The sequence below is a fragment of the Nicotiana sylvestris genome, chromosome 1 (assembly GCF_000393655.2).
Source record: "Nicotiana sylvestris chromosome 1, ASM39365v2, whole genome shotgun sequence".
Lineage (NCBI taxonomy): Eukaryota > Viridiplantae > Streptophyta > Magnoliopsida > Solanales > Solanaceae > Nicotiana > Nicotiana sylvestris.
In genome coordinates this window covers 57,208,698-57,225,059 of record NC_091057.1, presented here as the reverse complement: position 1 = coordinate 57,225,059, position 16,362 = coordinate 57,208,698, and the positions used below count along the sequence as shown (strand labels likewise).

Genomic DNA, 16,362 nt, shown 5'->3' with positions numbered 1-16,362 from the left:
GAAACTTATTATTACTTAACCTATAACTGTTTGCCTAATGATAGATGTAAAATGCAGAAATGCAGAAACTATAGCTAGGATTTCTATATGACGTGCATGAATGCAGAAAACTTATAGGCAAGATTTCTATATGACGTGCATGAATGCAGAAAACTTATAGGTAGGATTTCTAATGAAATGCGGAAGTGCAGAAATTGTAAATGGTAACACCTATGAGCATGTTGTCTACCCTTTGCAAATATGAGTGACCCTCCTCTTTCACTAGAACCCCATAAGTTATTACAACATATTACAGACCAGAATGAATTAAGAAAAGTAAAATTCCATCAGAAATTAAGCTACAACCAAGGAGCCTAATTCAGACTCAAAGTCCAACAATATGAGGTGAACCAACTTCTAGGATTAGGTTTCCAAATCCTTCTCTTATTTGGGATGTGTCAAAGTTCCTCAAGAGCCTCAAATGGACTCCGGGCAGTGCTTACAACCCAAATGTATTGCAGAATTAAGAGCATAGTGCAGTGTGGAAATGCCAGCCCTCAGATGTCCAAGTTCAGAGGGAACTCAAGGTCCCAAAGCAAGGCTCATAAGAGGGGGGCAGAACTTAGAATCCAAGAGTAAGTGTAAGTGCATAGAGGGGGAATTAGGGAGAGCCATGGCAGGATGGTGGTCATGCCCAGCAATCAGGAGTGCTGGCATACCCCTAACTAGCCTATTAGCCATATTTTGAGAGTTGGGATCCATTGAGGATCAGGTTCAGACCTAAGCAACAATTTGGATACTGTCAGGCCATGAACCATAACTCAAACACATAAAAGGGGGTGGGGGTATGGGGATTCCATAACAAACACCAGATGCAAAGAGAGAGTAGCATTCTCAATACAGAACATGAACAGCAAAGTAGACAGGAGTGTAGCAACTGTAAAATAAACACATAAGATGGTGCTGAAATCAAAATTAAGGCATACCAGTTTCAGGGAAACAAATAAGTGAAAGCTGAAGTCTTGTAGACCAAATTGCAAGCAAACAGTACAAAAGATCTCAGAAGAGAGTAGAGTATTGAAAGAGTATTGTAATTGAAAGGTGTGTGTGTAAAGTGTTGAATTCGAAGTGTTGAACTGAAGGTTCAAGGTCTCTAAGTGCAGAAGGGTCGTGCCCCTTTTATAGTGCAGAAAACAAGTAAGAAAAGGTAAGGGAATAGTTTGCAATCAATCACACAGAATCTCCTTTCAGTTAAGGGATTCTGATTTCAAACGGGTAGAAGACAATTAAGGAAAGAATTGATTAAAATCTTTTCCGAAGTAGTATAAGAAGGGTAAATACACAGGGTTTATTTAAGGCAAAAGTCCAATGGTACACGATCTCTGAAAAATAAGGAAAGGGAATCAATCAAACAGCCAGGAAAATCAAAATTACAAGTTCAATTCGAATGAACCAAGTCAGAAAAAGGTAAAGGAGGTTCAATCAAAGAAAATCAGTAACAATCAATCAAACCCCCATTAGAGGATTTCAGAATCAATCATTAGTTGGTAAAAACCTTTTGAAAGCAGAGTTTCTCATATATAAAGCACACAAATATGTGAATCAAGAAGGAACTATCATGTTACTTAGAAAAGAGTCTAACATAGAAAGGTTCAGAATTATAAGCAAAGGGGTACGAGTTCAGTTTGTAGACTCATAATGAGTCTGAGGGTCCAGGGTCCCAAAGTAGAACCCTAGTCCAAGATAAAACTTGCCAAAACCCAAAGCCTAGGGTTTTCAACTTTAATTAGAAGCAGAGACGAAAGGACAGATAACAGGCTCAGAGGACTCTTTCAGAGACTCATGATAAACAAACAGACATGATACATAATCAAGAGCATAGAGAACACGTTTTGAGAAAAACTCAGAACTTAAACAAGTTCAGAAGAAAAAGTGATACAAACTTAAGAAGCGGTAGATGAAACACATTTAGCAAGAACACGAGCAGAGTCCAGTAAAGCAAACAAAATTGAAGAACTTAATAGTAAACATATATAGTAAAAGAGTAATGAAAACATAACAAGGATAATCATGTGAGCATATGAGTAACATGTATAAAAGAAAAGTAGAAGGACCGTACATGTGTAGTAAAAAGAAGTCACACGGGCATGATATATACAAACACATATAAAGAAAAGAAGAAGAAGAATCAGAAAGATGTTTTTTTAAAAAACCTTTTAGAAACCCTAAATCGAAGACAAACGATTTTGAAAAGAAAATTTGGGAAAAACACTTTAAATGTCAAGTAAAGCATAGATACATCACAAATCTAAGCAAACAAATAGAGAAAGAACCTCGAATAGCTTAGGGTTTCGGAGAAACCCTAGAAATGAGAAAGGCTTGGAAGAAGGTCCGATCTTGAGTCGGATGAGTTACAATCAGGCTCATAATGCTTGAATATGCCGGAGAAGCCATAGAACTACAGATCTGAGAAGGATCTGAAGAGAGCTATCAGAGTCAGGCCTCGAAGCTTCGAACAAACATAGTTTGATGGTGAGAGAGGGTGAGTACAGGCCATCCATGGCCTGAAACGCCATGGATTCCGGTAGAAACATGGTAGAATAAGGTGGGAGATGGTTAGGGTTTCGGAGAGCTTGAGAGTGTTCTAAGAGACGAAGGGTTTCAAGGCGGCGGGTCAGGTGAGAATGAGGGAGATTAGGGCAGTCATTTAGGTTTAATTAGGAAAGGGCTATTTTTGGCCGTTGATCTTGAGTGATCAACTGTCCAGATTTAAGTGGTAGGTGGGGAACGAGTTGGGTTATTTAAAATCGGGTCGTGGGTTGGGTAAAAATTGGAATTGGGCAGGTCCGATTGGGGTTAGGATTGGGGTCAAATTGAGGTTAAAATTGAAATGAAATGGGGTTATAATTGAAATGAAATTGGGCTAAATGTTAAATAGCCAGTTTTTCCTTTTATTTTATAAAAAATAGTAAAAATGATTTTAAAAGCAAATTAAAAGTACTGAGCCAATTAATAATATATAAATATCAATTCAAAAATACTGGAACCAATTTTACAATTATAAAATGCTATTAATCTTAAAGTACGCTAGAATTGCAATTATATGCAATTTAGTCTTTTAAGTACCAAATAAATTTGTAAAAATGTTCAAAATTATCTTAAATATATTTTGGTATAAATATGGGAATAAAATAAATTATTCACCAAAATTGATGATTTTGGGAATAATTATGGATTTTGTACTGCTAAAATGGATAGTATATTGATTTTAAATACTCTTCAAAAGATCAGAAAAATACTAAAACACTTGGGTATGCTTATGTATGCATATATATGCTATAAAAATACATAGGAAAAATTTGTGCACCACCAACATATACCTAAAAGAATCCAAATATTATAGGTATAGAAAATATACACTAGAATATTCTCTTTTAGTGCCTTAATCTAAAACTAGCCGTTATTTACTCTGTCTACGATGAGTGCTCGACCTCGACCTTGATCTTTGATGACTCCTCGACCTTGATCTTCAATAACTTCATTGGCTCCGCCCTTGACCTTTTAAGAGACCACTTCGACCTTGGGAAGGCCTCTATCGAAGTCGTACTGGTGACATGTGGCAGTCCATGAGGGCCTTCTTAATGCTAATATGATTTAATTATATCAAAAATAATTTTTGGCCCATACAGTTTACTGTTATTCTGTTTGTTGCAAGGTTCATTCGAATATCTTCCAAGCCAATCCACCCAACATTCGAGAGAGAGAGTAGGCTTTTGCAGATGCAAAGAAGGCAAGAATGCAATACAAGCTAGTCTACGATTAAATCAAAAACTTTTCAATCAAAGTAACATCCTTATACTAATGAAAGCTTTATCCTAACTCTTGCATATGAAATATGTGGCACTTAGGTCCTTCTTTACTTGCTTGGCCCTTTGATTTAAGCAAAGAGGAAATCATGTAATCACATGAAGCAGAACTTATTAAAATAGAAAATAGTGTAGCTCAATCAGTATAAGAATAATGTCTTGCATATTGTGGTTTCTTCATCACTGGATTGTCCCTTAATAATTATAATAATTTTATTTACTTCATAAAAGATTTATGGGGTCATTCCCCCCCCCCCAGTTGTGATGTCATTTTATTCTATTCAAATTGTAATCAATTATTAGAGATTATTTCATCTGCCCTCGTCCCTCAAAAGAAAAAATGGAAAAAAAGAAGAAGAGAACCGAGAAAAGCTCATCTGACGATTAAAATAACTGAAATTAGAACTCATAACATTATGATTCATATTGTTGTTTGTTGGTCACTAAATTGTTCCTTTATAGTAAAGTTCGCATTTGCAATTTGTATTGATTGTAACATTTGGATTCCAGTATCCCTGAGATGTCCCTAAGAGCTATTTTTATGGTATTTACATGAACCACAATTCACTGTTCTCTTATCTATTATGCACTTTGCATTTTGCAATGGTCCCTAAAGGAAAAGGGAACCAACAAGAAAAAGAGAAGTCAACATCTGCAACAACTAATGAGAACCATTTATTTCACAATTCTAAGCAAGTTTTGTTATTACATATCTCTCAAGGGAATGTGCAATCAATAGTGTACCAATTGTGAGATTTTGTGATCCTTTCTTTTGGTGTTCAGCCCAATTTGTACACATTCTCTATGACATGCGGAGCCTAAATTTGAAGTTTATGGATTAGAAAATTATTATTGCGCCCATAACTCGTATTAGTTATTGGGACTCTTAAATATTTATACATACTTAATAAAAAAATTAATATAAATATAAGATCTAAACAAAAGTTATTGGGTTCATGCCAATTAGTAGTTAATACTCTCTCTTCGCTCCTGATTTTCTCAGATATCTATTGTCACACCTCCTTTTTACATCCCGAGAGGTATATAAAGGAGTTTTTCCACTCTAAATGACATTATTCGAAATGGGATTATTTTATTTAATTAGAGTCGCCACTTGGGATAGTTTATTTGGTGTCCCAAATCACCGGTTTATTTTTAAATCCCAAATCGAGGAAATTCGACTTTCAATTTTGAAGTCTGCGAACCAGAAATTCTGAATAAGGAATTCTGTTAACCAGGGGGAAGGTGTTAGGCATACCCAGATTCCGTGGTTCTAGCACAGTCACTTAAACTATTATAATTGGCCCGTTATCTGATTTATTACATGTTTTAACCTATTGTACATTTTAGCTTATTAACCGCTTTTAGGAAGATTCAACATTATTTAAAACATGCCTTGAACCGCGCCACATGAAATGCACCCGTGATTAGTGATAAATTCTATTTAACGTTGTTGAGATTTGGATTTGGGTCACATGAAATGCACACCCGAGTTTAGGAAAGTAATTTTTAAAAATAGCGCGCCTAAAGCAACTACGCACTTTCAACTTTGCGAGGGCCATGGAAAATTCAACTAAATGGTGCACCTCGATTTCTAAGGATTAATTAAGTGAGGGATGTGCATTTTGAGATTTTTTATTTGGCAATGTGCACCTCGATTCCAGTTCTAAAAGGAACTTGAACTAAAGTTTGGAGTGCCATAAACTATGTCTTGCCTAATATAGCACGCTTCCAATCTACTTGTCTAAAAATCAATCGAAATATTGAGGGCCATAAACTAATTGTTTTATCTACTACATCTCCCCTCAACTATTAACAAAATCTAATTAATAACACTAGGTGAATTGAGATTTTACCTCTTTTGCTTTTCAAGTCCAACATTAATACTAGTTTAAAGAAAAACTTGCATCGAAGAAAGGAGACAAGTTTGGTTGTCTAAAGAAGAATGGCTCGTGCCATCTTCAGCAGCAAAACAAAATTGAAACGGACGAGCCCGACATGAGAGGCCTGCATTTCAACTTTATGCAGCCTCATGAACCGAGGCCCAAAGAGTAGCCCAGCTCTTTTAAAAACTAAAGCCTGAAGAGGGGAAGACCTGAGTTCGAGTCTCCAGGCCTGTAAATGGCGTACCAGATCCGGAATATTACCATGAACTTAGCAAGGGTTTTAATAACAAACAAATCAATTGATAATCATGCTTGAATCAGTCCAATGAGTTTCAAAAGACACTTATGAGATTTCCACTTGACTTAAACCTTCTGTTCAATATATTCAATTAACGAAACGAGATCTTATGGGATTATTTAATAAACAGACATGAATCTATCTCCAAACTAAGCATGTTTAACACATTACAAGCAAATCAGCACATAGCTTGACCCCTAGGCTATTTCCTTTCCTTTTGAACGTGACTTTATACTAATCAACACCTAAGAAGTAATCAGTTACCCATTGTATGAACAAAGCATTATATTATAACATCCACTTGAATTGCATAGTAGGAGAGATCTGATACAGCATACCCTACTTAAATAGGAATGAACACAAAGTCCAACTACTGACTTGATTAACAGGATTTCATCAAGCTTTTGTGACAGTTCGAAATTAGGTACAAAAATAAAGTTCAATTATCACAAACCAACACCTAACTATAAGATATTTGATAAAAATGGCTTCCTCCCAGATACAAATCAAGTACATCTCCTAAAAGAGTCTTACAAACAACCAGCAAGATACAGTACATCGAATAAACTCAAAATCATGTAATTCAAGAGAAATGAAGCTAAACTAATGAATCAGAACATGTTGAAGACATGCTTTAAACTTCCAGGTTTCATTTCATACTTCAAACCAAAGTTTCACATGAGGTAGAATTCAGAAAACATGTACCTGGGAATAAAGGGAAAGCAAAAAAAAAGTAAGGAATCAGTACACAAGCAGCAACTGAAGTCAATTCAGATCTCAGCAATGCAACAGTAACCCCAACAGCACAGCTCAAAAACCGAACTTTAAAGAACCCGAACTCAAGCCATTATAACCAAGGTGCAAGACTTTGACATTTTCAGAAGCTTTAACTAACCAAACGAAATTAGAAGACTCAAAATAAGCAGAATTTGAGCAGTTTTCAAACAAATGGTGCAAGGAATTCAGAACTTTTCTCAAAGAATTTAGTCGTTTCAGCTTTTCAGTGTTTTTAATCCCTCAAATCTGCCTTGAGCCTGAAGAAAAGGTGCCTTTATAGGCAAGCTTTTAGGGGAGCAGAATAAATTTAGTTATTGCACTTTAAACCTTTTGATATTTCCATTTTTGCTCAAATACCCTTAGCTTAAAAAATCAGTTTTCAAAATAGTCCCAACCCCCACCTTCTAGGCAGCTTCCCATTCAGTTATTAAAGATTCCCTCACCTAGAATTTCTAGACTACCCCTTGAACCCCTGCTTTTTACTTCAGGGACCCAAATGGGTCAAATTGACCCAACAGCTTAAACCAAAAATGAACGGGCTGCCTTTCTCTTTGCAAATGGGTCAGAAACGACCTAAAGCCCAAACAAGAAGCTAATCCAACTACATTCTGTAAGCAACAAAAAAACACAAACACTGAAATGATTTTAACAATTAAAATCTGAATCAACTGACTGATTAATGAACACAAATGGGCATAGAATAAACCAGGTTATTAAATCAAAATAAACTTAATTAAACTAAACTAATGAGACTAAAATCAAAGGGGAAAATCAGAGGTTTAAACGTGCCACTAATAACACTAAGCAAACTAGGAATCAGAGAAAGCTTTAAAGATGTGAAAAGGAAACACGTGGAACAAACGAACACAAATCAATCTAGGCCCAGAAACTTGGTCGAGTTTCAATTAAAGTGAAGATTTAAACAAAAGAAAAGGAGAAGAAGAGAAGAGGAATAATAGGTAAAACAAAAACAGACAGAAAGATGAAGAGAACTCACCTACTAAACTCGACACCAACACCGGACTTCCAATTTATCCCAAAATAATGTTGATAGCTTGTTCTTTGTCAAGAACCAGCGACCTTCATTGTTTCGTGATAGATTGGCCTTGAATAACCAGAAAAATCGAGGAAATATCCCTTGCATGCACAGAATTCACTTTTAGGTTTTCAAGGTTTCAATCTTCGATTCAAGATTCGAAGGGGATTAGGGTGATTCGAGGGAAAACAATGACGGAACTGGTATAAGGGGATAAGGGTGGTTATGTGGTATCATTCTGGTGGGGTTTGGAGGTGGCGCCGCCACCGGAAAAAATTGGGCGATGCTAGGGTTCCGCTTCTTTGATCTGAAATTCGAAGAGTTTCAAAGGGATTTGAGTTGAATGGATCAGGGATTTGGGATAAGGAGGTGGAGGAGATTAAAGGGTGTAATTTTGGTGGCATTTGGCCGCCAGCCGCTGCCGTGGGCGATTTCCGGCTGGCGGCGGACGGTGGTTTGGGCGGCGTTACTCTGGGGTCTCTGAGGTGATGAGAGATGATGAGAGGGGGGAGGAGTGGTCGGACATATATATGGTAGAAGACAGAGCAGTTCTGAGCCGTTGGATGATAGAAATCCAACGGTTGTGATCAACGGGCATAAAACGAGGTCGTTTGGTATTTAACATGGGTGGACCGGGTAGGAGACATGGATCTGGGCCGGGATTTGGTCGGGTTTCAAGGTGTAATTGTTTGGGCTTGAGAAAAATTAAATAAAAAGGGCCCAAAAATCTGATTTTCTTTATTTCCCTTCTTTTCTTTTCAATTTCGAATTTCTTTTCTTCTTCAAATTAAAACAAAACCCTACATTAATAATTAAACTAAAATATCCTACCAAATTAACCTAATTACTCAAAATAATAACTACCACAACTAATTAAATATCAAATTAAAGGAAAAACTACCCAAAATTCAAAAAATAAGTTATTTTTTTTTTGTGATTTTTTCATTTTTGTAAAACATTAAATTACTAATTAACCTAAGAAATATAAAATCAAATCCTAAATGCAAATGCAATATATTTTTGTATTTTTTTGTGAATTAAACAAAATTAAACTTTCACACAAAGTGCAAACAATCAGAAAAATTCTATAACAATTCCTAAAATAACAAGTAATTAAAAAGAAAAATCTATTTTTGGAATTCTGTAGGAGTGATTCATGCGAGGCAAAAATCACGTGCCCATATCTATTACTACCTTTTACTATGTATCGAGTAATTCTCTTAACCAAAGTTTAGGTGAATGATAAAAGATCACCTAACTACTTTGTAACCTTGATTTTTCACAGGTTTCATCCTACTTTATTGATAATAACTATATTCTGTTTGTGTTAACCTTAAGTTAGACATTCAAAATCAACATCAACATCATTATATATGATGCCTTCTATTATTGATAAACGATCTCCTCTACAGGTATTTGAAACGGAAATGGCCCCAATTTACGTTTTTTCTTCCAGAGTTTGGCGTCACTGCCTTCAATAATTGGAGTTTTTTCTTCACGAGTAATAGATTTAACTATTTGAGGTTTATTAGGCTTTTTCCACTTTGTTATATTGAGTAAAAAAATTGACATATAACTAAGTCACCTTTCAAGAATTTGACCTTTATTCATTTTATTTACTATTGAAACCTTGTCACCTTTGTTGTGGGGGAAGTTGGGGTTGGTGGGGGGGGGGATGTTTCCCAAGTTCTAAGCCCCCGTCTGGCCATAAAATTTGGGAGGTCTTTTTTTTTTTTCAAATATCTTTATTTATAAATTTTAATCATTTTTTGTCAAATTTTGAAAACAAAATCTTTAAATCCCCAAAACAGCTCTAGAGTAGTTTTCTATAATTTTCTACTCACAAAACTTCAAATTCTTTTCAAGTAAAATGCATGTCCAAACACATTTTCAACTTTCAAAAATCATTTCTCATCTCACCTTTAAAAACTTATTTTTTTTCAAGTTTCAACTAAATTTATGTCCAAACAGTGTCTAAATGGTTAGAGCCGAATGGGTCTAAAACACATTTGATACACAAGTGAAAACCAAAAGAGGTAAATGAAATAATAAAAACTTTGCCAATATTTGAAAATGTCAAAAGAGGAATTAGACTTGTAATCTAATTTTCGCAATTTCATATAACATCACCTATATAAGATTTTTAATCTTACCAAATGCTCTCTTCTTTTTTCAGCTGTTACTATTGACAAGTCCACCCTAATCTAAGAAATTAAAAGAGAGGACCAGCAAAAAGTATTTAATAACCAAAAAGAAAAAATAAATATGTACTTAACAGATTAAAAAATTCTTGAAAGTCAGAAATTAATTAAAAACCCAATAAAGGAAAACAACTTCTAACCTTTTCCCAAAACTTTTGAACTAGATCATCAATGTCTGACAAAAGTTAAACAAAGTCAAATAATGATACAAGGAAGAGTAGTATTAAATAGTACTACTACAAAATAATGGATTAGTTTATTCAAATTCTTGTCTTTATTCAAACGTTGAAGAAACAGGTTACAGAAAAAAGCCTTATCTTAAATGATAGGAGAAATAAAAAAACTGATTGAATCTGGTATAAGGGTGACCTTATACAAACCAAAAACCAATTTCCTCCACTCAACACACACACCCCTATCTACTATGGAAAAGCCAATAAACTTTCCGTATCCACTCAATCTTGTTACCTTTATAATTAAGACTTCCCTCAAAAAAAATTCTTGTTACTCACCATCTTCATATTCTCTCTCTTCAACACTATTTTTCCAGCATAGCATTACCAACTTAGGTATGTAACTTATATCCTCTAATAACAATGTCTGTATTTTTAAGCATTGATGACTAAAAGAAACTCTTTTTTGTTAGAGTTGGTTAGTGGGGTTGTTAGTTTCTTGGGGTATTTTTGCTCATAAAACAATGTGTGGATCATCAATGAGTTTTTCTTGCTATTCTATCACTATGCCTTGTTTTTTTCCTTTCAAGATTTGATCTTTAGGACCCAAATTGAACTTCAAGTTACTATCTTTTTTTGCTTCCTTCTGGTGTTGTGACTTTTGCATTATTTGCATAAACTGCTAGTGAGCTAGTGCTGTTAGATCATCATGTTATCCTATTTTAGAAGTAAAGCACAACCAAGTTTCTGTCTGTAGTCTTTGTTTGTTGTTTCCTTTAGTATCTGCGCTTTGAATAAGCTAGATGTGAATGGCATCTGGTTAATGTAAGCAAAACATACCAGATTGTACAATGGAGAATATCTCTAGAGGTGGCTAAAGTATTTGATTTTATGGAAAAACAACATTTTTTTTCAAACAGAAAAATTAACAGACTTGTTTTTCTTTTTTCAAAACAAGACTGCATCCTTAAGTTAGATGCACAGTGCAGTATGATCACTTTATTTTGCTTATTATTTCTTGTTTCTCAACAAGTATCGGCATATACATTAATCATTGCTTCGTTGAAATTTATTTGTATTTTGTTCTAGAAGAGAAAAATCCATATAGGTGATACCTACTGGTTGGGATTTGGGAATGGGTTTTTAGACTTGGTAGAGAACTTCCAATATTATTATTACTTTTTTTTTTCTTCTTACTTTCACTTTTATTTTATTTTGGTAATGATGATGATATAAGTTGAGCTTACATAAAGACATGGGGATTTATATCGCCAACTCCAACTTGTTTAGGACTGAGGCGTAGTTGTTGTATCCATTACTGGCATGAAAATATGATGGTTTTAAAGTAGAATCCTGATATTTAGTTTGTATGATTTTCATCTGAATTGAATAGGATTTTAGACCCCTACTTTGGTGCTAAAGTTCCTTGTCTTGTTATTACATTTCAGTTGGTTAGGTGAAGATGGCTCAGATCTTGGCTCCATCTGCACAATGGCAGATGAGAATGACAAAGAGCTCAACAGATGCTAATCCCTTGACTTCAAAGATGTGGAGTTCTGTGGTGTTGAAGCAGAATAAAAGACTTGCTGTTAAAAGCTCTGCCAAATTTAGAGTCTTTGCTCTCCAATCTGATAGTGGCACTGTGAACAGAGTGGAACAGCTGCTAAACTTGGACGTAACTCCATACACTGACAAGATCATTGCTGAATATATTTGGTATTTGATTCTTTCCTATACACACATCTTACTGTTTATTCAACATTTCACTCGAAAGGTTTATAAATTTGAATTATTCAGATAAAACTTTCAAACTAAAATAGTAGGGAATTAAGGGTTGTGACCATTATCATTATCTTTTCACTTTCACTGCCTTTTTACAGCTAGTTCTTTGTGGCCAGACTGACCCTATTTCGTTTCCTTAAAAACAGGATCGGAGGATCTGGAATTGACATGCGCAGTAAATCAAGGGTACATAATGCTGCTTCTTTACTTAATCAATGAAAGTTTGAGAAACTGAATTTATATTTTGTCATGAATCGTCTCTTAATTTCTTGCATTTAAATTTTCAGACTATTTCAAAGCCAGTCAAGCATGCTTCTGAGCTCCCAAAGTGGAACTACGATGGATCAAGTACTGGACAAGCACCTGGAGAAGACAGTGAAGTCATTCTATAGTAAGATCAGCAAATGAATTTTTTCTTCTTTTTGAAGATTTTTCCTTTCTTACACTCTTCCTTTTTGTTTTTTTGTTTTTCTTTCAAAAGCTAACCTCATATCATTTTACATCAGCCCTCAGGCAATATTTAAAGACCCTTTCCGTGGTGGTAACAACATCTTGGTGAGTTTGTTAGTTAACAATACTCATTCATGATGTTCTACTGAATATTTGATCTCATTGGTTTTGAAGTTTGGCGTTATTGTTTATGTAAATTGAAACAGGTTATCTGTGATGCCTACACACCAGCTGGAGAGCCAATTCCATCAAACAAACGCCATAAAGCTGCTCAGATTTTTAGCGACTCAAAAGTTGTATCTGAAGTTCCATGGTAACTTTAAATTCATCTGCCTCACTTCACTAGTTTTATGTACTGTTTAATTTTTTTTCTTCTGCATTATTTTTTCTGTGTCCCTAGAATAAGAGAATACCAACTATTCCCTTTGAACAAAACAACAAAATTAATATTGCTTATCCTTCACTAATTGAGTAAAACCACATTCACAAACTTCCTCGAAAATGACTTTACTAAGACATTGTGTTTTCTTGTGCATAAATGCTAAGCAATATTCAATATCTGCTTCTTAACTCTTTTAACTGTTTCGAAAAGAAAACTCTTTTAACTGATGGATGATGAAAACGAAACAATCATTTCTTGATGTTAATGCAAATCATTTTTTCTCTCACTGAAAATGGGATCAAAAGAGTATATGTTGTTGTATCGTGTCATGTTTTCTTCTTCCTCCCTGTTTTTGAATTTTAATATCATATTGCTAATATTGTCTAGCAATTGGTGTTGACTAGGTTCGGAATAGAACAAGAGTACACCTTACTCCAACAAAATGTGAAGTGGCCTTTAGGTTGGCCTGTTGGAGGCTACCCCGGACCTCAGGTAATAGTTGTTTTGCACAATAGAATGATCGGCAGCTCAAAAATCATCCACCACAAGTGCAACCTTTATCAGTCCCATAACTATTTTATCATCATGGAAACTTTAGGGTCCTTACTACTGTGGTGCTGGAGCGGATAAGTCATTTGGCCGTGATATATCAGATGCTCACTACAAGGCTTGTCTGTATGCTGGAATTAACATTAGTGGTACTAACGGAGAGGTTATGCCAGGACAGGTACCATTTTCTTCACATCTTTTGTCTATCACAATAACATCACTGTCAGTTATAGGCCTCTAATTGGAGAATTAACTTTAATGTTTTTGTGGCAGTGGGAATTTCAAGTAGGTCCTAGTGTGGGAATTGAAGCTGGAGATCACATCTGGTGCGCCAGATACATCCTTGAGGTAATTTTCTTCCTTTGACTGTTGCAATGGTTTGTCTCCTACCGTTATTAACTGGACTGAAAAATCAGATTTACTCATTCTGTTTTTTGTTCCTTGATCTAACAGAGAATTACTGAACAAGCAGGAGTTGTTCTCTCACTTGATCCAAAACCAATTGAGGTGATCTAAAATTTTTGATAAATCTTTTCTTTTTTTCAAATTAAGTTTAGTTATGAAACTCCATTTGTTCTTTTCTGGTTATGGTATTTACAGGGCGACTGGAATGGTGCCGGATGCCACACTAACTACAGGTAGTTCCTTTTTTCAAGAGAGAAACTGGCAATCTTAAAAATAAAATCTGGGATATGAATCTTTTAAATACTGAAATGGGAATGACATAAGTCACTTTCTCAACATGTAGTTAGTCGCTACAGCTACAAATTAGTCCCAAGTGACTTTTACGACACTCATCATTTTATTTCATGATTTTTCTTTCCACAAGTTCCTGTTTTCTGTTTAACAATCCCCCCTCCTCGCTTTTCATTTTTCCAATTTAGCAACTTCTTCTGAAAATCAATGTATGGTTTTCATCTAAGTTGCTCGGATTCTTCACTTCTGGTGCAGCACCCGTGTCGACACGACGTGGGTGTGGGTGTGGGTGTGGAATCCATTCCGGATCTGGTCAACCGATTTTGGGTACTCTGACCAAAATCGATAGAGAAATTCAGGACAGATCCAATGATTTCTGAAGTCAAAACAAAAGCTAAGGTGAAACTGAAGAAAAATAAGTTACCTTATATATACAAATTTCTATCTCAGTCCTTTTCCTTTTATCTCCTTCTTGATTCTCCTCTTGATCAATCCTTTATCCTTCTCGAAATACCTTGTAAATTTTTCACATAATGTCTCATAATTTAGACATTTTTATAACTCTATTTTTAGATATTTGAATTATTTTTAGCTGAATCTCCACAGACGTATCCACACCGGTATCCGTAACCCCGAATCTTAAGATTTAGATCATGAAGGATCCGAGCAACTTAGGTTTTCATAGGTTTTCATAGTAAAGCTCCTTTGAAAGATTCACTTAATAAGTATTCATGGTTGGTCGTTTGCAGTACACTAAGTATGAGAGAAGAGGGAGGATTTGAAGTAATAAAGAAAGCAATTCTGAATCTCTCCCTTCGCCACAAGGAGCATATAAGTGCTTATGGAGAAGGAAATGAGAGAAGGTTGACTGGAAAGCATGAAACTGCAAGCATTGACAAATTTTCATGGGTATGCCTGCTGCTGGTCTTTCCTTCAAGCTGCTGATCTTTCCTTCACTTAGACATAAATAGGCTGTACCAATTGTCCTCATTCCTGTGTGATTTTCTAAATTTGCAGGGAGTTGCTAACCGTGGTGCCTCAATCCGTGTGGGGCGTGACACTGAGAAGCAAGGCAAAGGTAAGTTTCTGCTTTATTAGAGGAGTAACATTAATATATTCCTTTTGTTTTCTGTGCGAAGAATGGAAAATTAGATTATTTTTGTGGACCACTTTTATCAACATACATCTATCATACAAAGAAAGGTAAAATACTGGATCTGAAAATAAAAAAAAGATGATTTACTCTATTCTGAACAGTTATGCCCGAGCCATGTATCCATGTTTCTTAGTGCCTTTTAATCAACTGTAAACTATTTAGCTATACGCTTACTTAGGCTGGTATTGATGGTCTTTCTGATGCTGGTTGTTTCTCTTTTTTGTTTATGGGATTGGTGGATGCAGGTTATTTGGAAGACCGCCGTCCAGCTTCAAACATGGACCCCTATGTTGTGACTGGATTACTTGCCGAAACTACTATTCTGTGGGAGCCAACCCTTGAGGCTGAAGCTCTTGCTGCTCAAAAGCTCGCATTGAATGTTTAGATTATTTAAGGGCAGATTGATCCATAATAATCTTCTTAGAGTTCATGATCTGCTAAGTGAAGAAACTTGTACCTTGTTTAGATTCCCTTTTAGGGAAAATCTTGTAAAGGAACCACAATTTATCAGTTATTCCTATAAAAGAGGTTCCTTAAGACAATGAGACTGTAATTGTTGGACTACTTTGAACATATTTATCTTTCTTTTCTCCAGATGAATCGATTACTTCTGCCATTCTGATCTCGCGAAATTGACCTTTGAACACAATAATCAGATAGTTGAACATATTTATAGTAGTCATAAACAACGGACACTCTTTTCCCTTGGTCTATCTATAACTGGAGGGCAGAATTAGGAAACCTTGTTCTAATTAATCAATCATGTACATTTCAGTTACAGACTAGTTCAATCAGTTATCTGAATTATCTAATATCCTCTGTATCTGTTATGGCTCTTATGAGAATTCATCATAGTAGATTATTGCAATGTTGGTCATCTATCTATCACAACTCTCCTCCTTTATCTGGATTTAAATATGTTACATCGCTCGGATATCTGTGTCCAGCAGGCCATTTTCCAGAACTTTGTGTTTTCTAAATGCATGTTTATGTTGAACTAGGAATTGTTTGCATGTTTTCATCATATGGTCATATCTAGTTCATGCTCATTTTACAGGTGTGCAAAGTAAATGAAGAGTCCAGTTGAGAAAAAGATGCATAACTGCATTTACAAGTTTGTATTTTCTTGAG

The 16,362-nt window shown here is 35.3% G+C and overlaps 1 protein-coding gene across 1 annotated transcript; it reads left to right on the top strand.

Moving 5' to 3' along the window:
- The first annotated feature begins 10,450 nt into the window (after positions 1 to 10,450).
- On the top strand, positions 10,451 to 15,825 carry LOC104223804 (glutamine synthetase, chloroplastic). Its single transcript, XM_009775307.2, has 14 exons — positions 10,451 to 10,612; positions 11,665 to 11,932; positions 12,145 to 12,184; positions 12,286 to 12,389; positions 12,505 to 12,553; positions 12,655 to 12,761; positions 13,235 to 13,322; positions 13,429 to 13,557; positions 13,653 to 13,727; positions 13,833 to 13,886; positions 13,980 to 14,017; positions 14,825 to 14,984; positions 15,093 to 15,153; positions 15,477 to 15,825. Exons 2-14 carry the CDS (start codon positions 11,679 to 11,681, stop codon positions 15,614 to 15,616), a joined length of 1,299 nt encoding a protein of 432 aa, XP_009773609.1. The 5' UTR covers positions 10,451 to 10,612; positions 11,665 to 11,678; the 3' UTR covers positions 15,617 to 15,825.
- The last annotated feature ends 537 nt before the right edge of the window (positions 15,826 to 16,362 follow it).